Here is a 22,141-nt window from a genome sequence, read left to right on the forward strand (position 1 = left end):
TGATCGACTTTGGTAGAGAAATAAGTTTAATAAGCCCTTTTAGAAAGCAAGATCTATTAGTCGTCGATCGAAACGAAAGTTTTTCTAACACACGCTGCATAATCCACGTCCGCAGGTCGTTCTGTATGAATGAACTCTATGATACTGAAAACATACTTTACCCGGAGGAAATGTATATCGAACAAATGCATACTGTAATTACATTCGAATCGGTAATGCACGTAAGGGAAAACGTAAACTATTTACACAATTTATCGAGACTAATTTTCCATCGCATGCGCGTTGTTCCGTAAAAATCTTTGATAGTAATTTGTTGTGCATTGCATAGTTATATAATCTCATTAGAACCTTATCTCCGTCACAGTGTTTTGCTAGAAAATTTTCTAGACACATCTGCAGTGATGGATTGCTACTTTAGTATCGTTTCACCACCCAGTCAAGGTGCCATATTGGTTGCCAATAAATTAGGAATCACATTAAACCTCAAGAAATGGATCACATACGATCCGGTAGCGCTATATACATTATTGTAGGTACGCTGGATGAGATATTCTACTCGGTCCCAGTGGAGGATCAATCCCCTTGGAGGCCCAGGGCGGAATTTTTAAAAGGGGGGCCTATAAATTTGCTACGGTATTATCGGTGTTAGGGAGGTGTACTTCAAACATGATTTAACAACACCAGCAAAGTCTCAGAAAGAAAGCTCCCTTGCGTACATCTCAGAGTTCTGTTGCGTAGCCCTGTAAATAGGCCTAGTAAGCTAGTCTATATACTACTGTGTCCGAAAAGTAAGGTGACACTAGATGTCAAATTTCGTGCACCTAAAGAAGCCCCTTGTTTTTATTTTTCGTTTGTCAATATGTATGTTTTTGACAGATCTGCCAAGTTTCAAGTCACAGCATCAACCCGGCTAGTAGTGACAATTTGTTTTCGGAGCTGCGCCATGTGTTTTTGTCCATAATGACCAAGTTGTTAAGTTTGTGGAACAGCGCACCTGTATCAAATTTTGTTTGCGCAATGAAATTAACGCTGCGGAAACATTGCGAATGTTACAAAAAGCCTTTTGGGAAGATTCTATGTCGAAGAAAAATGTGTACAAATGGTACAGTGATTTCAAGAATGGCCGTGAGAAGGTCGAAGACGAGAACCGTCCGGTAAGACCATCCACCTCGACCGACGTCGTCCAAATCAAGGATTTGGTGGTCAACAATCGTCGGTTGACGATACGAGACCTTTCGGAAAGTGTTGGGATTTCCGGCCGGCGGAAAGCGGTCGGATTTGTGGAAAAACAACAGTTGGTTTTTGCACCATGATAATGCGCCCTCCCAGACGGCCATCATTTTGAGGGAGTTTTTCACAACAATTGGCACTTATATTGTTCCGAAACCGCCGTATTCACCAGATTTGGCACCAGCCAACTTCTGGCTTTCAAACAAGCTAAAACGGCCGCTTCGGGGACACCGTTTTGACACTATCGACGAGATAGAAGCCGCAGCGACGGCGGAACTAAAGACCATCCCTGCATCCGCGTTTTCCACCAGCTTCGAGGAGTGGCAGCAGAGGTGGAAGAGGTGCATTGCATCGGAAGGGGATTACTTCGAATGGAATGACCTTAATTTGGTTTAATAAAAAAACCATTTAGAAAAAAAACGGAAAGTCACTTTATTTTTCGGACACAGTAGTATAAACGTTTGTGTGCGCTAAGGAGAACGATAACGCCACTACTTGGATCACATTTTCTACGATTTACGTACATTTACGATTCCTGATTATTCCAACGCGTTCTACGATTTTTCGCCCAAGGTACAGTTTTCAATCGGTTTACTTCTTCGGTAACAATCAGAGAAATTTCTTAGACACCTGTTTCGCTCATGTTGTGATTTGCGAAACCAGGAAAGCATGTTTTTCAAGAGGTGACACCTGCAGTGTAGAATAAATTTGCCCATCACTATTGCATTGCATACTATCAAACCCGTGAGAGCGATCGCTAGTGTAAGGAAGATGGATGAAACGGAAAGCATCCTTCATCTCGCTCAAACTTTCCGTCGGCTGGTACGAAATTCCATACAAAACCAGCAGTTTTCCGATTTCCGATACCAGGATAGCATCCACGGAAGAGGTAGCACCTAGTACAGCAATTTTGGTCGAAAACCGCCGAAAGGTATGCAATTTTTAAACACTAACTTTCCCGTTGGTCGAGTAAAATTTTGCAGCAATTTTACTCAAAAACCGCCGAAAGTTATGCAATGTTTAAACACTAACTTTCCCGTTGGTCGTGAAAAATTTATTCGAAAACTACCAGTTTCCGAATGTATAATACCAGGAGAGCATCCACGGAAGAGGTAGCACCTGGTGCTGCGCCGGAAGGTATGCAATCAGCTTGCAATGCAATGCGCCGTAAGGTATGCAATGTTTATACACTAACTTTTCATACAAACCAGCTGTTTTCAGATTTCCGATACCAGGAGAGCATGTTTTTCAAGAGGTGACATATTCCATCCCCCTCCCCCCCCTTCCCCACCAAGCTGGCGGCCAAGATGGCGGACAAGATGGCGGCCAAGATGACGGCCAAGATGGCGGCCAAGATGGCGGCCAAGATGGCGGACAAGATGGCGGCCAAGATGGCGGACAAGATGGCGGACAAGATGACGGACAAGATGGCGGACAAGATGGCGGACAAGATGGTGGACACAAAATGGCGAACAAGATGGCGCTTTAGATGACGGACAAGATGGCGGACAAGATGGCGGACAAGATGGCGGACAAGATGACGGACAAGATGGCGGACAAGATGGCGGACAAGATGGCGGACAAGATGGCGGACAAGATGGCGGACAAGATGGCGGACAAGATGGCGGACAAGATGGCGGCCAAGATGGTGGACAAGATGGCGGAAAAGATGGCGGCCAAGATGGCGGCCAAGATGGCGGCCAAGATGGCGGACAAGATGGCGAACAAGATGGCGGACAAGATGGCGGACAAGATGGCGGACAAGATGGCGGACAAGATGGCGGACAAAAGATGGCGGCCAAGATGGCGGACAAGATGGTGGACAAAAGATGGCGGCCAAGATGGCGGACAAGATGGCGGCCAAGATGGCGGACAAGATGACGGACAAGATGGCGGACACAAGATGGCAGACAAAATGGCGGACAAGATGGCGGCCAAGATGGCGGACAAGATGGCGGACAAAAGATGGCGGCCAAGATGGCGGACAAGATGGCGGACAAAAGATGGCGGCCAAGATGGCGGACAAGATGGCGGACAAGATGGCGGCCAAGATGGCGGACAAGATTACCGACACAAAATGGCGGACAAGATGGCGGACAAGATGGCGGACAAAAGATGGCGGCCAAGATGGCGGACAAGATGGTGGACAAAAGATGGCGGCCAAGATGGCGGACAAGATGGCGGCCAAGATGGCGGACAAGATGACGGACAAGATGGCGGACACAAGATGGCGGACACAAGATGGCGGACAAGATGGTGGACAAGATGGCGGAAAAGATGGCGGCCAAGATGGCGGCCAAGATGGCGGCCAAGATGGCGGACAAGATGGCGAACAAGATGGCGGACAAGATGGCGGACAAGATGGCGGACAAGATGGCGGACAAGATGGCGGACAAAAGATGGCGGCCAAGATGGCGGACAAGATGGTGGACAAAAGATGGCGGCCAAGATGGCGGACAAGATGGCGGCCAAGATGGCGGACAAGATGACGGACAAGATGGCGGACACAAGATGGCGGACAAGATGGCGGACAAGATGGCGGCCAAGATGGCGGACAAGATGGCGGACAAGATGGCGGACAAGATGGCGGACAAGATGGCGGACAAGATGGCGGCCAAGATGGCGGCCAAGATGGCGGACAAGATGGTGGACAAAAGATGGCGGCCAAGATGGCGGACAAGATGGCGGCCAAGATGGCGGACAAGATGACGGACAAGATGGCGGACACAAGATGGCGGACAAGATGGCGGACAAGATGGCGGCCAAGATGGCGGACAAGATGGCGGACAAGATGGCGGACAAGATGGCGGACAAGATGGCGGACAAGATGGCGGACAAGATGGCGGACAAGATGGTGGACACAAAATGGCGAACAAGATGGCGCTTTAGATGACGGACAAGATGATGGACAAGATGGCGGACAAGATGGCGGACAAGATGGCGGACAAGATGGCGGCCAAGATGGCGGACAAGATGGCGGCCAAGATGGCGGACAAGATGGCGGACAAGATGGCGAACAAGATGGCGAACAAGATGGCGAACAAGATGGCGGCCAAGATGGCGGACAAGATGGCGGCCAAGATGGCGGACAAGATGGCGGACAAGATGGCGGCCAAGATGGCGGACACAAGATGGCGGCCAAGATGGCGGACAAGATGACGGCTTAGATGGCGGACAAGATGGCGGACAAGATGGCGGACAAGATGGCGGCCAAGATGGCGGCCAAGATGGCGGACAAGATGACGGCTTAGATGGCGGACAAGATGGCGGACAAGATGGCGGACAAGATGGCGGCCAAGATGGCGGCCAAGATGGCGGACAAGATGGCGGACAAGATGGCGAACAAGATGGCGGACAAGATGGCGGACAAGATGGCGGATAAGATGGCGGCCAAGATGGCGGACATAAAATGGCGGACAAGATGGCGGACAAGATGGCGGACAAGATGGCGGCCAAGATGGCGGACAAGATGGCGGACAAGATGGCAGACAAGATGGCGGACAAGATGGCGGACAAGATGGCGGACAAGATGGCGGCCAAGATGGCGGCCAAGATGGCGGACAAGATGGCGGACAAGATGGAGGACAAGATGGCGGACAAGATGGCGGACAAGATGGCGGACAAGATGGCGGCCAAGATGGCGGACAAGATGGAGGACAATGGTGACTCGTGGGAGGTGGTGACCCGTGGGAGGTGAGTGGAGACCCGTGGGAGGTGGGTGGTGACCCGTAGGAGGTGGGTGGTGACCCGTGGGAGGTGGGTTGTGACCCGTGGGAGGTGGGTGATGTCCCGTGGGAGGTAGGTAGTGACCCGTGGGAGGTAGGTGGTGACCCGTGAGAGGTGGGTGGTGACCCGTGAGAGGTGGGTGGTGACCCGTGGGAGGTGGGTGGACACGTGGGAGGTGGGTGGTGACCCGTGGGAGGTGGGTGGTGACCCGTGGGAGGTGGGTTGTGACCCGTGGGAGGTGGGTGGTGTCCCGTTGGAGGTGGGTGGTGACCCGTTAGAGGTGTTTGGTGACCCGTGGGAGGTGTGTGGTGACCTGTGGGAGGTAAGTGGTGTCCCGTGGGAGTTAAGTGGTGACACGTGGGTGGTGGGAGGTGACACGTGGGGGATGTTGTCACGAGGGGGTGGTGACACGAGGGGGAGGTGACACAAGGGGGGTAGATGACGGCTAATCGACGGCTAAAAGGCATGGAATTGCATAAGAAGCTGCGCGCCATCTTCCGTCATCTTGCTCGACTGGTACCAGGTGTCACCTCTTGAAAAACATGCTCTCCTGGTATCGGAAATCTGAAAACAGCTGGTTTTGTATGGAATTTCGTATGGAATTGCATACGAAGTTGCGCGCCATCTACCGTCATCTTGCCGCCATCTTGCTCGGCTGGTATCAGGTGTCACCTCTTGGTCTTTGAAAAACATACTCTCCTGGTATGGGAAATCTGAAAACAGCTGGTTTTGTATGGAATTTCGTACCAGTCAATGGAAAGTTTGAGCGAGAGAGATAAGGGATACTTCCCATTTCGCCCATCTCACTTGCACTTGGGATTTGCAACTATTATCGGGAAGCGCCGAGAAGTGAGCGATGAAGGGAGAAGGGGGAAGAGGGGGAAAGAAGATGTCACCACTTGAAAAACATGCTCTCCTGGTATCGTAAATCTGAAAACAATTATTTGCGCGGCTATGTGATAGTGGTTTTCACAGTTGACCAGTTGATTTGATCATTGGGAAAATTTGTCAGTATTTTGTCAACTCTCGTGGCTCTGCACCTAGTGGATCAAAGAATGCTTAAAACATAATCAATTGTTGAAATAGTTCAGTAAGTAGAAGCTCACCACAGAAATCAACCGTTAATTTTTGTTAATCGCCTAAAACATCGACGTGAGCGAATGATCATGGAGGTAGTCTTTCAACACAAAAACTTGACCTAGCATTTTAGTTTTCAAATGCTAAAAGCTATGCAAATCTAACCGACTGTGCATAACACAAATTATTATTATTATATAAAATCTGCGTTGTTTGTTTAATGGGATACACAATGTTAAACGTGGATTGTAATAATAATAAATAATAAATAAACAAAAAAATCGAAATTCACAACTTAGTAACTTGCTCATTCTGTATTGCAAAATGTATGACAGGTGATTACCCCTTACAATGCATCAGAGAATAAGCGATCTCCCGCCAGGATATGCAATATATATGCGGCATATTTACATGGAGTAATTTGATTGGATGAATTTTCCTCTGCATTCGGCTCCATCTGGAGATCATTCTCATTGATGACGCACCACTATCTGTGTTTGTCCCCGTGCTCGATGGTCTCGGCTGTCTTCCTCGGCAACGTATCTTAAACATAACATGAGTCCAACCGGCTTCACCCCGTGGAAACAGGATCGGGTACTGTAGTGGACGCATCATCTGGTTGGTCTCATACACTGACCTTAAGGATCCTGTAGCACGATGTTGCAGCACAATCTCCCGTGTATATTCCGTGCTACCGGTGATATCGTCTCAAACACACATGACCTATCTCACCTGCAGTCGGTGCGTTGTTCCAGCACTGGTCAATACCTGGTATACGTGAAAGGAGACAAAGGCGCAGCTCATCGCGAAAAGACATGCGTTCATATGTATGACTGAACATCCGAGTTAGGAGATTGCGAGTGATAAATACTCGCTGCAGGACAGACAATATCGATTATGTCCACCACCAACTACTGGTGCTTGAATGTTTTGTAAAGTTAAGTTAAGATCGAAGTAGTATAACTGAGTGTTGCATGACAAATATCCCGGAAGCACAGTCAATGCAATGGCAAAGTGTTCCTTAGATGCTTTAGTTGTAAATTCCACCACGTGCAGCTTCTCTAAGCTGGCGCACGTATGAATGTAGCTCCATTTTGAAGAGTTCAGATACAGTGGTAACTGGAGTTGGTGGTGATATAGCCGGTTCCGATATTGTATTCGAAGATGGTGATGGCCCTGGCGGACTATTTGAAGAAGATGATTAGGGGCGGCCCAGCGGCGGATCAAACGGTAGGCGGAGTAGGCCCCTTCTAACTGCGCTTTTTGCCTTGTCTCATTTCAAGTCCCCTCAATGTTCCCCTTCCCTCCTGTATCGTTTTTAAAATTAGAGGCCCCAACTATAATTCCGCCCTGGGCCTCCAAGGGGATTGATCCTCCACTGTTTCCTCTGTCGCTGGTCAAAGCTCTTCCTTTTCTTCATAATCTTCACCTCAATCGTCTTTTCCCTCTATCCTTTCACTTGCCATATTATGCCATACCTTCTGCATTTTTATGATGAATCGAATATGAATCTACTTTGTAAAGTTTGTTATTTAATATCCTACTTTAGTCCATTTAGTCCATTGTTGTCCTGCTCTTTAGAAGTTAAGCATATCGTAATATAGCTTTTTAGATAGTTTGTTTTTAGTCTTGGGGCGGACGCTAAAATAATAAATCAAATCAACCATGGTACGCAGGAAGTCAAACAATAATCCGAAATGGCAGACCTAGACCGCAAACCGCTTGGGGTTGTTGTTGTTGATAAAGAAGATGATCAGCAACACAATTGCTCCCTCATATCGCGTCGAAAGAGGTAGAGAGAAAGAAGGAAAATTGTTCAATAAAAAACCAGTCACACGGCAGGGCTCGCATCGAGACCTAGTTTTTAATACGGAGAAAATTACTTGGAATTGAAATAGTCGTGCCGTTGCACCAAATTTGAAATATGATCAGATTGCCCGATTGAAATCATTAGCTTCATTAATTATTAAAGTGTAATCAAAACCATGCAGATGAAAACAAATCATCCCCAAAAACCCCTGCAGTCTACTGATAGGATGTGTTCGCTCGGTAAGATAACGATGCGCGGAAATGGTGCGTTTGGTACGGTTCAATTCGGCTTCCTCACACACAGTGCCGTTTGCTAGCAGTGACCGAAAACACCAGATGGATCTGTACTACCATATCCGTTCAGCACCCTGCCAACCGGTGGCGTTTCTGCTCAAACATATGGGCCTGGAGGTGAATCACAAGGTGACGAGCATATACGATCCGACGGATTTCGAGGCGCTGAAGAAGGTACGTACGCCAACGGCCAATCGGTCAATCAAGCAACGCAGTGCAAGTAAAGCGCATGTGGTACGTGTACGTGTCGCACCTAGGTTAATCCGCAGCACACCATTCCTACACTGGTGGACAATGGGCATGTGGTTTACGAGTCGTACGCCATCCTGATCTATCTGGCGGAGAAGTACGGGCTGGACGATAGTCTCTATCCGAAGGATCACGCTGAGCGTTCGGTTGTCCACCAGCGTCTGTTCTTCGATAGCGGATCGTTCCAGGGCAGCTCGCTACAAGCGTTGAATCAGCACACGAGGCAAAACCCGATTCCGGAGGAGAACCTGGCGAAGGTTAAGCGTGCGCTGGAGGTTGTGGAGATGTATCTCACCGATGCACCGTACGTCGCGGGACAAAAGTTGACGATTGCCGATTTCCCCATCTTTGTGAGCGTTTGCTCGCTGGATACGATAACGTATGATCTGACGCCCTATCCGAACGTCATGCGCTGGTTCAACACGATGGGAACGCATATTCCGGACCTGGAGACGATGCGTGCTCAGGCCAAGGCTGATCTCGAAGCTCTGCTAGCGCCAAAGAACAACTAAACCTCGAATGAACGAGATCGCGAATCCGTTTATCGAGTGATCGATTTTTGAATAAAGCTATCTCGATATGTAGGTGTATACAGTGTGTCCTTTATATTCGTCCGGCAATGGTTGCCGTAGGTGTTTATGACGCTTGACACAAGGCACAGTGACTTGCATCGCGATGGTCAAACGTGCACGATAGGTTGATAAGATACGCAGGGGACAGCATAACAATGTACAGAACTACTTCGCTTCTCTGCGCCACGGTCCACCGCCATCGTCAAGCGATAAGCGTTGGCACGCTTGGGCACATTTATTGACTTCACGCTTACGCGGCACAGAAGCCGAAAGTCGAACAATGTTTATCGCGCTACTCCGCTTCCCAGACGCTGGATGAGAGGCACCCAGCGGGACCCTAATCTCCCGTAGACATTTGTGACGACTCATCCGATTTTGCTTCATCCACCGGCGGGGTGGCAATTGGCGCAACAGCTTTCGGACACTCACGTGCGCGTGGCTTCGGTGGCGTCTGCAGCTCGGTGTAGTGTTGGTTTTGTTGCGCATTATTACGCTGGTCATCCTTCGGCTGCTGTTGCACTCTGCTCTGTGGTTGCTGCTCATTGCACAGTTGCTCCTGTTCGCCGGCTCGCATAGCACGAAATCGCTCCAGGAAGGTTTGCGTCTTCTGGGTAGCTTCCTTCGTGATCTCGGTGTAGCCTACGAGTTCGCGCTTGCACCGCTCATACCAGCGGTGCACATTCGGGTAGACGGTGAAGTCGAAGTTCAGCAAACCATCCAGTGCGGCTACCGTGACGGCGATGGCAAAATCGGCCACCGTTATATGGTCCCCGGCCGTCCAGTGGCTGCCGCGCAGGAAACTGTCCAGCACGCCAACCGCATCCTGTATCTTCTTGAAGTCCTCCAGCTTGCCTTCGCCCCCCATCAGGATGGGATGGTAGTACGTGGTAACGCTGCGCATCAGCGTCCCAATGTCGTAGAACAGCCGCTGGTTTACCTTGGCGCGCAGTGCAATGTCCTTCGGGTAGAGAGTCTCGTCCGTGCCGTATTTTTCCGCCAGATAGATAAGGATAGCGCTCGATTCCCACACCACAACGTCACCATCGACCAGGGTGGGAATGTAGTGTTGTGGGTTTAGCTAGCAAGCAACAACAAAAAAACAGTCATCCACATTACTACGCTTTGCCCCGAAATTCGCCTTCAAGGATGATGTTACCTTCAGAAACTCCGGCTTGCAGTGCTCCCGCTTCAGCACATCCAGCTCGATGAGGTTCAGCTCCAATTTCAACCATTTCGCAAACAACAGCACCACCCGACACGGAGGCGATATTATGTTGTAGTACAGATCGAGTGGCATAGTCGTGGATTGGCTTTCGCTTTCAGGTACGCTGTGGCAACAACTGATAAAGTTCCCACCGGCGGGGACCCGCGCAAGGCGCAATGGTGAACCATCTCTCGCGTTTGTCATCTTTCGTTCGGCCATCTTATCTAATCGTGCGTAATCGGGCACGGTACGTTTATCAACCGACTGCTCGGGGCCCGGGCCGTGGACACAGGCAGTAAGCAAACCATCTAGTGGTGGTATTATTCTTTGTTGTCGTTGGTGTCCGACTCATGAAGTGGACGAATGAGCGCACTGTTCGGATGGTAGCGTGTGTGAGACTTGGTTGCACTGGGACGCATTTATTCTCGATTCTCCGGATTTTATTGTGCCACAACTATACGTCAGTACGTAACGATTATTTCTTGTCCGCGTTAAATGTTGCTCGGAACAGGGTGGCACCTTCGAAGCAAATGTCATGGTATCCCGCGACGGATTCCTTCAGCTGTGCGTACCAGCGTTGAATGTTTGCGTACTTGCTAAAGTCATACTCGCAAGCCACATGGATCGTTGTGATGCTCGCCAGTAGGCTCAAATCTGCCACCGTTAGCTTATCACCCGCTGCGAATGCTGTCTTGTCGAGGAAAATTTCCAAAAACTCGAGTGCTTCCTCCAGCTTCACAACATCTTCCGAATTTAGCTCTTTTCCCTCCATCATGACCGGGTAGAAGGCCTTCGAGAACCGCTGGTACAGTGTTCCCATGTCAAAGTACAGGCGCTGGTTTACCAACGCGCGCTTTTTCGGATCTTTCGGATAGAGGGCATCGTTTTTGCCATACTTTTCGCACAGGTACGTCAAGATCGCTCTCGATTCCCACAGCACAAAGTCATTGTCGACAAGCGTTGGGATGACGTGTTGCGGGTTAATCTGTGGGGAAGATCAATGGAAGCAAGTTACGACACCAATTTTTCGGTACTCGGCTCGCCTGATTAGAACAGCTGGATACACACCTTCAGGAATTCTGGCTTCAGATGCTCCCCGCTCATTAGATCAAGTTCCTTCAGATTCAAATGAAGACCGAGGGCTTTTGCTGTTAAACGAACGGACTGGCACGGAGCCGACAACGGAAGATGATAGAAATCCATACCGTGAAGACGTTTGCGACCGCAGCACACGGAAAGTACCTAATCACTTGTGGCAGCAACGGAATGACAGTGCCACTTGAGCGTTGGCTACAAATTTATTTTATGAATCCAACCGTTATCAGCGCTATCGTTTGGTTGCGTCATCAACTAGTATTGCCTATACCGCCGGTAGGGTAGCATAATCATTCCTTGCAGTTATAGTGGTTTAAACTGTGCTTCGTGGGATGACATCACGCCATGGTCCATATTTAGAAAATGTGATGCGAGCGATATGATCGAAATGTACCCCCCACGGGTACATATATCAGTGACAATATATTAAGAAATTATTCTCAACGCATTGCAAATGCATTAACCCGTTCTTTTCCCATCACGTGAGAGTCGGTGTCCTTCAAAGATAGTGACATTATCAGTTTTATATGGAAAATTACAATGGTTTCTTAGAAACTCATCCTTTGCATACTATCTGATTTATGTTAGTAAAATGTTGGTTTGTAGTGTTATGTTTGTAATTCGGCAGCTCTACAAACCCAAGCAATACAAACTCTGCTGGGTTCAAGATCGAGAAAGTTATCATTTATGCATTTATTTTTATCGCTTTTTCCTTTATTACTTTTTTAAGATTCAAAACAAAATACTCCAAATTGTAAACATGGTGAAAACGCATCTATACTAAAACAAAGTTTTCGAGCAACTGTTTAAAAAAAATACTCGTTAAAATAACTTACCATGTCTGAATAAAAACGTTTGATATTTGTTAAACACGTGGTGCGAACCGTGCAACAAATATTTCAATGTTTTGAAATATTTCAGTATTTCTCCCTTTTTTTTAAATAATCAATTTTGACAACCACGAGGCACCCTGTGCGGATGGCCTGTCAAACCAATGTCAACGGTTTTCTGGCGTTGTTGTAAACAAATCATCGTAAATAAATCCCTACAACGCTGCGGGGGTGGTTCTGTGCAAAACTATTTTAACGCTCATATTACGCCCTATACCGATCTGTTTTTTAATGTAACACATTTTGCCCTGATTGTCCAAGCATGGGTGGATGTCGATGTACGTTTCGTGAATGTGAAAATGCAACTTCCATACGGAAGGAGTTGCACTACTTTCGGTTCCCCATTCGTGATCCGGAACGGATGCAGATATGGGTAAAGAACGCTAACCGTAAAGAATTTCTGGCTCTACCGAAAGACAAAGTTTGCAACAAGGTCGTGTGTCAGGAACACTTTGAGCGTAAAATGTTCATGAATGAACTGTGTGATCGCCTGACGAAACTGGCAATACCTCGGTTGATGCCGAAACCGGACGGCACTATATTGAATGTGGAAACGGGGGTAGAATGAAATGGACGAATGAGCGCACTGTACGGTTGGTAACGTGTGTGAGACTTGGTTGCACTGGGACGCATTTATTCTCGATTCACTGGATTTTATTGTGCCACAACTATACAACTCAGTACGTAACGATTATTTCTTGTTCGCGTTGAATGTTGCTCGGGACAGAGTGGCACTTTCGAAGCAAATTTCATGGTATCCCGCGACGGATTCCTTCAGCTGTGCGTACCAGCGTTGAATGTTTGTGTACTTGCTAAAGTCATACTCGCAAGCCACATGGATCGTTGTGATGCTCGCCAGTAGGCTCAAATCTGCCACCGTTAGCTTATCACCCGCTGCGAATGCTGTCTTGTCGAGGAAAATTTCCAAAAACTCGAGTGCTTCCTCCAGCTTCACCGCATCTTCTGCACTTAGCTCTTTTCCCTCCATCATGACCGGGTATAAAGCCTTCGAGAACCGCTGATACAGTGTTCCCATGTCAAAGTACAGGCGCTGGTTTACCAACGCGCGTTTTTTCGGATCTTTCGGATAGAGGGCATCGTTTTTGCCATACTTTTCGCACAGGTACGTCATGATCGCTCTCGATTCCCACAGTACAAAGTCATTGTCGACAAGCGTTGGGATGACGTGATGCGGGTTAATCTGTGGGGAAGATCAATGGTAGCAAGTTACGACACCAATTTTTCGGTACTCGGCTCGGCTGATTAGAACAGTTGCATACGCACCTTCAGGAATTCTGGCTTCAGATGCTCCCCCCTCATTAGATCAAGCTCCTTCAGATTCAAATGAAGGCCGAGGGCTTTTGCTGTTAAACGAACGGACTGGCACGGAACCGACATGGGAAGATGATAGAAATCCATACCGTGAAGACGTTTGCGACCGCAGCACACGGAAAGTACCTCATAACTTGTGGTAGTATCGGAATGACAGTGCCACTTGAGCGTTGGCTACAAATTGATTGTTATCAGCATTGTTTAACCGTTATCAGCGCTATCGTTTGGTTGCGTCATCAACTGGTATTGCCTATACCGCCGGTGAGATATCATAATCATTCTTTTCAGTTATGGTGGTTTAAACTATGCTTCGTGGGATGACATCCATGCCATGGTCCATATTTAGAAAATATGATGCGAGCGATATGATCGAAATGTACCCGTGGGAGTGACAATATATCAAGGAATTATTCTCAACGAATTGCAAATGCATTCACCCGTTCTTTTCCCATCACGTGAGAATCGGTGTCCTTCAAAGATATTGACATTATTATAAAATTAATCACATTACAGAGGTTTCTTAGGAACTCATCCTTTGCATACAATCTGATTTATGTTAGTAAAATGTTGGTTTATATCAATTATCAAATTTTTATTTGTATTGATTTTATTCGTTATCACTTTTTTAGGATTCAAAACAAAATACTCCAAATTGTAAACATGATGAAAATGCATCTATACTAAAACAAAGTTTTCGAGCAACTGTTTAAAAAAATACTTGTTAAAATAACTTACCATGTCTGAATAAAAACGTTTGATATTTGTTAAACACGTGGTGCGAACCGTGTAACAAATATTTCAATGTTTTGAAATATTTCAGTATTTCTCCCTTTTTTTGAAATAATCAATTTTGACAACCACGAGGCACCCTGTGCGGATGGCCTGTCAAACCAATGTCAACGGTTTTCTGGCGTTGTTGTAAACAAATCATCGTAAATAAATCCCTACAACGCTGCGGGGGTGGTTCTGTGCAAAACTATTTTAACGCTCATATCAGGTCCTATACCGATCTGTTTTTTAATGTAACACATTTTGCCCTGATTGTCCAAGCATGGGTGGATGTCGATGTACGTTTCGTGAATGTGGAAATGCAACTTCCATACGGAAGGAGTTGCACTACTTTCGGTTCCCCATTCGTGATCCGGAACGGATGCAGATATGGGTAAAGAACGCTAACCGTAAAGAATTTCTGGCTCTACCGAAAGACAAAGTTTGCAACAAGGTCGTGTGTCAGGAACACTTTGAGCGTAAAATGTTCATGAATGAACTGTGTGATCGCCTGACGAAACTGGCTATTCCTCGGTTGATGCCGAAACCGGACGGCACTATATTGAATGTGGAAACGGGGGTAGAATACGATAACCAATCGCTCGAAGATGGGCCATTAGAAGGAACATCTTCGGAGAAAACTACCATAAAAGTAAGAAGATGAGTAAATTTGAAAAATCATTTGTTTTTGTACTTTAATTACTCTTACATTCTCTTTAGATTGAGCAAATACAAATGCAGCATACAGTGCGAAGAAATAAAATTGCAGAGCCCCCGATGAAGAAAATAAAAATACTAAATTCGGAAACGATGATTCGCAACAAATCCGGCACACCGTGTGAAGTGATACGGATTAAAACATCCGAGCCGAAAGGAAAGGAGCGTCTTCTCCAACTGTTGAATAAGAAAGTGAGTTCGATGCACCATAAAACCAAAGCAACGATCATTAGCGACGAAAATGGTGAACCAACGTTTGCTGATGACGGCGATTTGGATGTTTACATTCATGACGAAATACAATGCATAGATGAGCCGGAAGAATCATCGTCTTCTGTGAACGATCAACATGACATTCCGAACTCTTCCACCGTTGAAAGCGTCGTGCTGCCAATTTCCACACCCGTTACGGTGCCCGTCCTCGATCCAGTATTATTGGAAAAAATGGATCAGAACATGCACGAACTGGCGGAACTCAAGAAGCTAGTGGAAGATCTCGCGAATCGTCCGGAACCACAGCCTACGATTGTTCCTGCTGCGGCTGGACCGTCCAAGGTGGTTATGGAAAAGGGTCCGCAGCTTACTAAGGCTCAACTATTTAACAACATTAAACGATACCTCAACCCGACGATGGTGACGCTGCTTCGAATGGAGCTGTTTGCCGGATCTACCGAACGCCAATGGAAAACCGATGAGAAGAGCCTGGCGGTCGATATGATCAATTTAGGCGAGCATGTGTATGATCACTTCAAGGAAGAGTTCCGTTTTCGTTTGCCGTCGAAAAGCGAGGCAAATGAATGGAAGGAATCAGGAGAAATCGATGTCGACGATGCATGTTAGCGGTTGTACGTAATATTTTATGTGACAATATACAGATACAGTATAATAATAATATTATAATATTTGAAAGTATAATATTATTATACTCCTCTGTATTGGAACGTCAAATTGGAGAAATTACAGTATCGTAGAATTAGACTCGCACGAGGGAGTATGAAATTTACCATAACGCGTCCCTAGAAGTGATCGACCAGAGTGACGGCGCTGAGATTACGTTCGTATCAAATCCCTTGATCATAGAAAATTGCATTGCGCAGAGAGGTACCAAGTGCATAAAATTCGACAACACTGTAAATGCGTCATCATCATGGTAAAATAAACAAAATGAAGTAAATTAGGCAAACACATTTTATTTCTTCACATGTAGGATTCTCACAGAACCGTTTCGTGTCGAAATCCAACATTGTATAGATTTTGTTGGTAGCTATTGGTCACGAAGGACGTCGAACTTGTATACTACCTCATGCACGTACAGTGCCCCAGGGTTTAGTACGGCCGATGGGAAGTTGGCATGGTTGATTGCATCGGGAAAATTTTGTGTTTCCAAACAGAATGCACCATGCTTGCAGTATTTCGCTCCACCTTTACCTTGAATCGGAGGATCGGTCACACCTTCAGGTATGACCGGTTCGAGGCGAGTTACGTCATAGTATTCCGGAGCATTAGCCTTTTTTGGGCGAATCTGTTAAAAAGGAAGGATTCTCTATAAAATCATCTTTTGCTAGTACGTATCTGACATTACATTTTTGTTTGGATCCGGCATAAAGTTGCTGGTGTAAAATTGCACACCCGGCTGGTCGGTGTACATCTCCAGCACTCGCCCACTGTGCGGATGGATAACACGGGCGGTAAAAGTTCGGCCCTGCTCTGTACCTTTGGTGATGCAGAAGTTATCATCGAATCCTTCACCGACGGTTTTCGCCATAGCTGGGCCAAGTTCGCGCGCTATGCGCAAATCATAAGGTGTGCCACCGACGCAGATGAATTTACCACTCGGTATGGAATCGCCATCGGTATCGGTAATCTTATCTGCGTTGATGCTAACAACATGGCGATAGATTTCCTCATGGCCTGTTGACTGTTGGAAAAGACAATTTAGATTCACACTGTAACGATAATTTAATATAGGAAATGGGCTAGAGCCCTTACACTTACATGACCCGCCAAGTTAAAGTACGAGTGGTTGGTTAGATTAATCGGTGTGGGTTTTGTCGACACTGCCTTGAAAAGGGCTTCGAATCGATTGTCCCCCTTTAGTTCGTACCGAACGCTTACCATTACCGCGCCAGGGTATCCTTCGTCGCCATCCGGGGACGTGTGAGTAAGCGTCACCACAGTCCCGTCGACAAACGCATCCCAGTTGTACTTATCGAACCCAACCTTCCCACCATGCAATTGGTGCCGGTTTTCAAAGTTCTTCGTCACCTGGAATTCTTGCCCGTTGAGCGTAAACTTGCCACCGCCAATACGGTTCGCAATGCGCCCGATGGTTGCTCCAAAGTAAGGATTGTTGGGCGTCTGATAACCTTGTACGTCGTCGAAACCGAGCACCACATCGTCTACACGGCCGTTGCGATCTGGGACCTTCATTACCGTGATAATGGCCCCGTATGATATAACCTGCACCGACATACCGTTAGTGTTCCGCCAAGTAAACCGTTTCACCGTCTCGGTAGCACCCGTTTTGGGGTGCTTTACCGTACCGAAACCATCCACGGTCAGCGTTACTGGTTCGCTTCGGCCCGTATCGACCATTTCGTAGCTTTCCGTTTGCGATCCGCGCTGTTCAGCCACACTGTCTATTGATTTGATCGTGACCGATGCGCCCGAAAGTTGGCTGTTATCTGGAGACGACCCGGTTAAATCTTCCGTGGCACTCATTGCGTTATCAGCGTTTTGAAGCGAAGAAGAGTGTAAATAGCTTTCCCAAGTACCGTGAGTGTTGATTTTTGCTGCTGCACCAAAACTTGCCTGGTTGGTTTTATCACACTGAAATTTAAAGACAGCAAATAATTGTTGATAAAAGTAAGGAAATTTGCACAAACCGTTCAACAAGTGACAAGTGGAAATGATACTTCGCAGCCTGCTGAGCGTTGTTTTTATTTGCGTTTGTTTTGTGTCGCACAATCGATGCTGCCACCGACCGTGCATGTGTGTGTGGCTACAGACACTGGGCTGCACGCAAAGAAAATTTCTGTTATCACAATCATCCAATACGGGCACATACACACACGCACTCTCTGCTCTGATGTTGTGATCATCTGCTCCATTGTAAGAAGATCGAGTAACAAAGTGTGTGCTTGTGTGCAACACGGAGGGGAATTAATTAGAGCATCTTGATTTGTTGTATCGTTGGATCTGTTTTGTCATGTGGTTAACCACAAGGGTTAAAGCCCTTCTGGCCGAATATGCAGCGTTTTCTGAATAATCGTATCGACATTTAAAAACAACGCAAGAATATTTAAATATATGCTCTATTGCATTAATAAATTAATTGCTTTTCGAATGTCTTCGATTAGAGAAATTGTTTTGCCTATTTTTATGTCTGATAAGGTCTGTAACTAACTAATGTTCTTTTTCGAATCGTTTGAGATAAAAATTGGCGCTCTATTCTTAATTATCCAAAACATCTTAAATCGAAGTGAGGATGATCAACGGTATTTTGCTTCTTGGCGTAACGACCTACCTCTACTTAGGTCATGGTTATACGACCTACCTACTAGATCATGGTTAACCCTGTCATTTCCGGCTTAGTAGATTTATTTTGTCACGTAGCCGGATAGTCAGAGTCCTTGCGCTAGGGGCGATTGGTTCGGATAAGATTTTGGATCGGCCCTGTATTGTAAAGACCGGTGTCGCTATCAATACACCAATATCTAGGATAGCAACATTCGCAGTATTATCTAATATTTAAATTAAAACTAGAATACAGCACATAAAAGAAATCTTACAGCAACAGACAATATAAAAATCCTATATTACTATAAACTTCCATGAAGTATAAAATAAAAAATAGTATAAATCTTTCATAAAATAGCAAAAATCAATCAACTAGTAAAACGGCTTGATCGTCTTGAAACAGAATGATTAGTCAAGAAGAATAATTGAAATAAAACATTAACATCACTGTACTTAAAGATCATCACTAACAACTAGGCAGGATATGTTCACAGATAGGTTCAATTGAGATTTAAGTTATGAATGGGTAGGTAGGTGGCATGTCGTATCATCTGAAATACTAATACAGTCCATACCGTACATTGTATCCATCTAAGTTGATAGCTTGTATACATGGCAGAAGTGCACGGCGATTTTCACTTCAGTTACATGCTTCTTGGCGCATGTAAACACGCCAAACTAGACAGCACTCCCCATTGCCATGTGTAAACATTGATCTGCTAAAACGGAAGCAAACAGCGGGCAACCTCAAAGTAAACACGCTGGATGCTGGTAGCGCAACATAAGCAATCACGTGCCCAAGTGCATAAACAATCGCGCGGATTGGCCGTAAAGTGCAATGCGTAATTTGCGCTCCACAAAATGATGAACGCATCGCACACCACAAACCGGATAACTTATGTTTCGTTTTTTACTCTTGCACACTGTAAACTGCTGGAGCTGGCACCGGTTGGCCTGTTAGGTGAAGGTTCGTTTTTTGTTGTTCCTTCCGACGGTCAAACGGGCTACGTCACGGTAAAATCTGCACCCGGAAGCAATTATCGAACAATTACTGCGCTCGGCAAAATAGCAAAATGGCAAAAACAACACCCAACAAGAAGGAAGGCTTTGAGGGGTAAAGCGCCCCAAAATCTACCCTTAGCTATGAGTTTTTTTTGTTGAAATAAAATATCATTATAAAAAAAACCACACACACACAACATGCCTTGAACGGTTAAGGTTGTGAACCTTTGAAAACAAATTGCCCAATGTGGATATTACGCAAAAATGCCTTCATGCCATTGTGGCGGGTTTGCTTTGGTCAACAGACGCAACAAACAAAACCAATACGATCAATCGACAAACAAGCGCATTAATGCAGTGAACAGGAAATTCAGGTAGGGATGCTCGGTGGTATGCAAATTCAGTTTACACCTTACGCCCGGTATAACAAACGAACGAAACTTTTCGGAACTTTTAATGGTTGGGCCATACCTTGCGACCGTTGATCAGATACCGATCGACACTGGAGCGCATGTTTCACAGGGAAATTGTCAATGAACGAAAATAATCATTGAAGAAAACAAAGTTTTCTTTTAGCGACAAAGTGCAAAAAAGCACATACTCGAGCTTCAACTGTTTGTGTAGGGTAAATATGAAGTTGGGAAACAAAACAAAACAAAAACCACGAACTCATCATTGAGCGACGAACGGAAACCCCAATCGTACGTGGTAGTAGTACAGATTGAAATGAGGGGAGGATGGAGGATAGGAGGAAACTGTTGCCGGCACGGAGGTGTTGAGCGTGATTACAGCTATCGGATGGTGGCAATGCATGTTGCATAAGAAGCTGCCCACTTATCAGCGGCGGAACGATGAGAGGTAATACGACGGAAGCCCTCGATCGTAATGTAAAGAGGGGACCGATCGATGGATGCCCGGTTAGGAACAGAGTGCTGCCTGCTCAATGGGTTTATTCGTTCATTCGATCAATTAGCTCGTGTAGCATTGATTTCCACGATTAAACGCTAACGCACAATGCAAATATTGGCGGAGCTAACCCATCTGGAGTGTGTCAGTTAAAAACGTCTCCCAACGAAACGGGTACGGGATGCAGCGGCGGATTTTCCTATCTGCGCGACCGCGGGTGGCCTCGACCTTAACGGGGTCCCGAGACGTGCTTCCAGAAAGCATTACATTTCAGTTTTATTTTTTGAAAAGTTTTTTTTTGTTCGTTTCAACTGTGCACTCAAATATCAACATATATGATAGAAATGATAAAGTTTGCATTTGGCTTGTTAGTAAAAAATTAGATGGTGTTGATTTATACAATAAACTTGTTAAGTAGTGTACATCTATGTCTGAACGACCACGAACGAACAGTATGGTTGGAATACCAAAGGGATACGTTTTAATTGGTGAGGATTACTGGAGGAAGGATTTTTTTATCAGAAACTTGCGTAAACGCATAAATAATTCCTTTCATACTCCAAAGCTTAAGAAAAATGTGCTAGAGGAGCTTAAACTAACAAAGATGTATATAAAATAGAATGGGTAATATTAGATTGCATCATGTACAATGTTAAAAATTTATCTTTATTATAACACTCTCCCTAACCTAATGCACTAGGATACCAATCGTCGTCCCGTAGGAGCGGCACTCACTCCTTCGGGTCCAGGGACAGGCAACCCCGATTGTCGTATACAACATTATATACCTCACTATAACATTCGTTAAAATATGTTTGATTATGCCCATCTTTGGAATGGCCAGATGGTAACGGAACCGGTACCAGCGGTGCCGGTCTTCACGTGAAAGGACCGCTCCAAAATCCCATCCGGATCAATCCACGGTCATTGTTTGCAATTAAAATAATTCCGAAATATTGTCATCATTATTATTATTACTATTTGTTTTATTTATTTTCATATATAGGATGTACGAATTTATAAATCTAAAGATAACAACTAATCTTAATGTACAATAAAGAGATAAATATTAGGATAGGACAACAGGAAGGTGAAGTGTATAAGAAAATATAAGCTCTCATAATATGACTAAGAGTCATGAACACGAAGACAATAACGGGAATCAGAAAAAGATGAAAAATAATAAAAAAATCAAACAAATTGGCATAACAATTAAAATTGGACCTTAACTACGTTAGGTTAAGTATTATAGCATATTTTCAAGATTCTCATTTGCATGTATTATATTACGTTCCATATATTATGGGAGATGGTCAGGGGCCCCCTTAGGTACTACCGCTTGAGGCCCCGAAAAGGGTAAATCCGCATCTGACGGGATGGGATCTCATGCGCAAACTGTGACAATATTCTCCCCAAATTGCTATTTGTCACTCACCTCAACTACTGTCACGATCAGTATTTGCTAAATCCAGCTACACTAATCGCAACTGTACTGACCAAACCGAGGGCAGACCTGGATGTCAATCGTGTGGCGCTGTTCCCTCCGGCAAAGCGTGTCGCTCCATTAGCATGCAAGCAAATCGCATCATTTGGCGATAGCATTCCAGCGCTTGCGAAGCACTGATCGATTGTGCTGAGCAATGGAAGAAATGAGCAAGGATGATCGGCCCCATCGATTCGTGAACTCCACGCATTTCGTAGCGTCCCGAAAGAGAGAACGAGAGCGTACGAGCAAGTGCGAGCGATAGGTG

The 22,141-nt window shown here is 45.8% G+C and overlaps 6 protein-coding genes across 7 annotated transcripts; 2 read left to right on the forward strand and 4 right to left on the reverse strand.

Moving 5' to 3' along the window:
- Positions 1 to 401: 401 nt before the first annotated feature.
- On the forward strand, positions 402 to 8,966 carry LOC128310436 (glutathione S-transferase D4-like). Its single transcript, XM_053047083.1, has 4 exons — positions 402 to 529; positions 1,109 to 1,212; positions 8,147 to 8,310; positions 8,394 to 8,966. Exons 1-4 carry the CDS (start codon positions 402 to 404, stop codon positions 8,895 to 8,897), a joined length of 900 nt encoding a protein of 299 aa, XP_052903043.1. The 3' UTR covers positions 8,898 to 8,966.
- Positions 8,967 to 9,180: 214 nt separating this feature from the next.
- LOC128310865 (glutathione S-transferase 1-like) lies at positions 9,181 to 10,269 on the reverse strand. The gene is made up of 2 exons (XM_053047602.1): positions 10,114 to 10,269; positions 9,181 to 10,035 (listed from the first exon to the last, which is right to left on the reverse strand). Exons 1-2 carry the CDS (start codon positions 10,252 to 10,254, stop codon positions 9,295 to 9,297), a joined length of 882 nt encoding a protein of 293 aa, XP_052903562.1. The 5' UTR covers positions 10,255 to 10,269; the 3' UTR covers positions 9,181 to 9,294.
- A 321-nt stretch (positions 10,270 to 10,590) lies between these two features.
- Positions 10,591 to 11,412, reverse strand: LOC128298403 (glutathione S-transferase 1-1-like). Its single transcript, XM_053034154.1, has 2 exons — positions 11,230 to 11,412; positions 10,591 to 11,146 (listed from the first exon to the last, which is right to left on the reverse strand). Exons 1-2 carry the CDS (start codon positions 11,362 to 11,364, stop codon positions 10,637 to 10,639), a joined length of 645 nt encoding a protein of 214 aa, XP_052890114.1. The 5' UTR covers positions 11,365 to 11,412; the 3' UTR covers positions 10,591 to 10,636.
- A 1,346-nt stretch (positions 11,413 to 12,758) lies between these two features.
- On the reverse strand, positions 12,759 to 13,599 carry LOC128298404 (glutathione S-transferase 1-1-like). Its single transcript, XM_053034155.1, has 2 exons — positions 13,431 to 13,599; positions 12,759 to 13,347 (listed from the first exon to the last, which is right to left on the reverse strand). The coding sequence occupies exons 1-2, from the start codon at positions 13,563 to 13,565 to the stop codon at positions 12,838 to 12,840; spliced, it is 645 nt and encodes a 214-aa protein (XP_052890115.1). The 5' UTR covers positions 13,566 to 13,599; the 3' UTR covers positions 12,759 to 12,837.
- Positions 13,600 to 14,529: 930 nt separating this feature from the next.
- Positions 14,530 to 15,956, forward strand: LOC128298402 (uncharacterized). The gene is made up of 2 exons (XM_053034152.1): positions 14,530 to 14,898; positions 14,967 to 15,956. The coding sequence occupies exons 1-2, from the start codon at positions 14,530 to 14,532 to the stop codon at positions 15,801 to 15,803; spliced, it is 1,206 nt and encodes a 401-aa protein (XP_052890112.1). The 3' UTR covers positions 15,804 to 15,956.
- Positions 15,957 to 16,145: 189 nt separating this feature from the next.
- LOC128303446 (galactose mutarotase) lies at positions 16,146 to 17,852 on the reverse strand. Of its 2 annotated transcripts, none has more exons than XM_053040409.1 (3): positions 16,959 to 17,852; positions 16,547 to 16,881; positions 16,146 to 16,408 (listed from the first exon to the last, which is right to left on the reverse strand). In XM_053040409.1, exons 1-3 carry the CDS (start codon positions 17,682 to 17,684, stop codon positions 16,228 to 16,230), a joined length of 1,242 nt encoding a protein of 413 aa, XP_052896369.1. In that variant the 5' UTR covers positions 17,685 to 17,852; the 3' UTR covers positions 16,146 to 16,227. The 2 variants fall into 2 exon arrangements, with proteins under 2 accessions (XP_052896369.1, XP_052896361.1); XM_053040401.1 differs by having other exon boundaries at positions 16,146 to 16,485; positions 16,546 to 16,881; positions 16,959 to 17,834.
- Between the last annotated feature and the right edge of the window lie 4,289 nt (positions 17,853 to 22,141).

This window comes from Anopheles moucheti, chromosome 2 (genome assembly GCF_943734755.1).
Source record: "Anopheles moucheti chromosome 2, idAnoMoucSN_F20_07, whole genome shotgun sequence".
Taxonomy (NCBI): Eukaryota; Metazoa; Arthropoda; class Insecta; order Diptera; family Culicidae; genus Anopheles; species Anopheles moucheti.

Excerpts from the sequence above, each read along its gene's own strand:
- LOC128298404 (XM_053034155.1), bottom strand. The coding sequence starts at position 13,565 with ATGGATTTCTATCATCTTCCCATGTCGGTTCCGTGCCAGTCCGTTCGT. Across the intron at positions 13,348-13,430 it reads TGAAGCCAGAATTCCTGAAG|ATTAACCCGCATCACGTCAT; the intron begins GTGCGTATGCAA and ends TCTTCCCCACAG.
- LOC128310865 (XM_053047602.1), bottom strand. The coding sequence starts at position 10,254 with ATGCCACTCGATCTGTACTACAACATAATATCGCCTCCGTGTCGGGTG. Across the intron at positions 10,036-10,113 it reads GCAAGCCGGAGTTTCTGAAG|CTAAACCCACAACACTACAT; the intron begins GTAACATCATCC and ends GTTGCTTGCTAG.
- LOC128298402 (XM_053034152.1), top strand. The coding sequence starts at position 14,530 with ATGGGTGGATGTCGATGTACGTTTCGTGAATGTGGAAATGCAACTTCC. Across the intron at positions 14,899-14,966 it reads CGGAGAAAACTACCATAAAA|ATTGAGCAAATACAAATGCA; the intron begins GTAAGAAGATGA and ends CATTCTCTTTAG.
- LOC128298403 (XM_053034154.1), bottom strand. The coding sequence starts at position 11,364 with ATGGATTTCTATCATCTTCCGTTGTCGGCTCCGTGCCAGTCCGTTCGT. Across the intron at positions 11,147-11,229 it reads TGAAGCCAGAATTCCTGAAG|ATTAACCCGCAACACGTCAT; the intron begins GTGTGTATCCAG and ends TCTTCCCCACAG.
- LOC128310436 (XM_053047083.1), top strand. The coding sequence starts at position 402 with ATGGATTGCTACTTTAGTATCGTTTCACCACCCAGTCAAGGTGCCATA. Across the intron at positions 530-1,108 it reads GTAGCGCTATATACATTATT|TGATTTCAAGAATGGCCGTG; the intron begins GTAGGTACGCTG and ends CAAATGGTACAG. Across the intron at positions 1,213-8,146 it reads GGATTTGGTGGTCAACAATC|TGCCGTTTGCTAGCAGTGAC; the intron begins GTCGGTTGACGA and ends CCTCACACACAG.
- LOC128303446 (XM_053040401.1), bottom strand. The coding sequence starts at position 17,684 with ATGAGTGCCACGGAAGATTTAACCGGGTCGTCTCCAGATAACAGCCAA. Across the intron at positions 16,882-16,958 it reads ACTTTAACTTGGCGGGTCAT|TCAACAGGCCATGAGGAAAT; the intron begins GTAAGTGTAAGG and ends CTTTTCCAACAG. Across the intron at positions 16,486-16,545 it reads TGCCGGATCCAAACAAAAAT|ATTCGCCCAAAAAAGGCTAA; the intron begins GTAATGTCAGAT and ends CCTTTTTAACAG.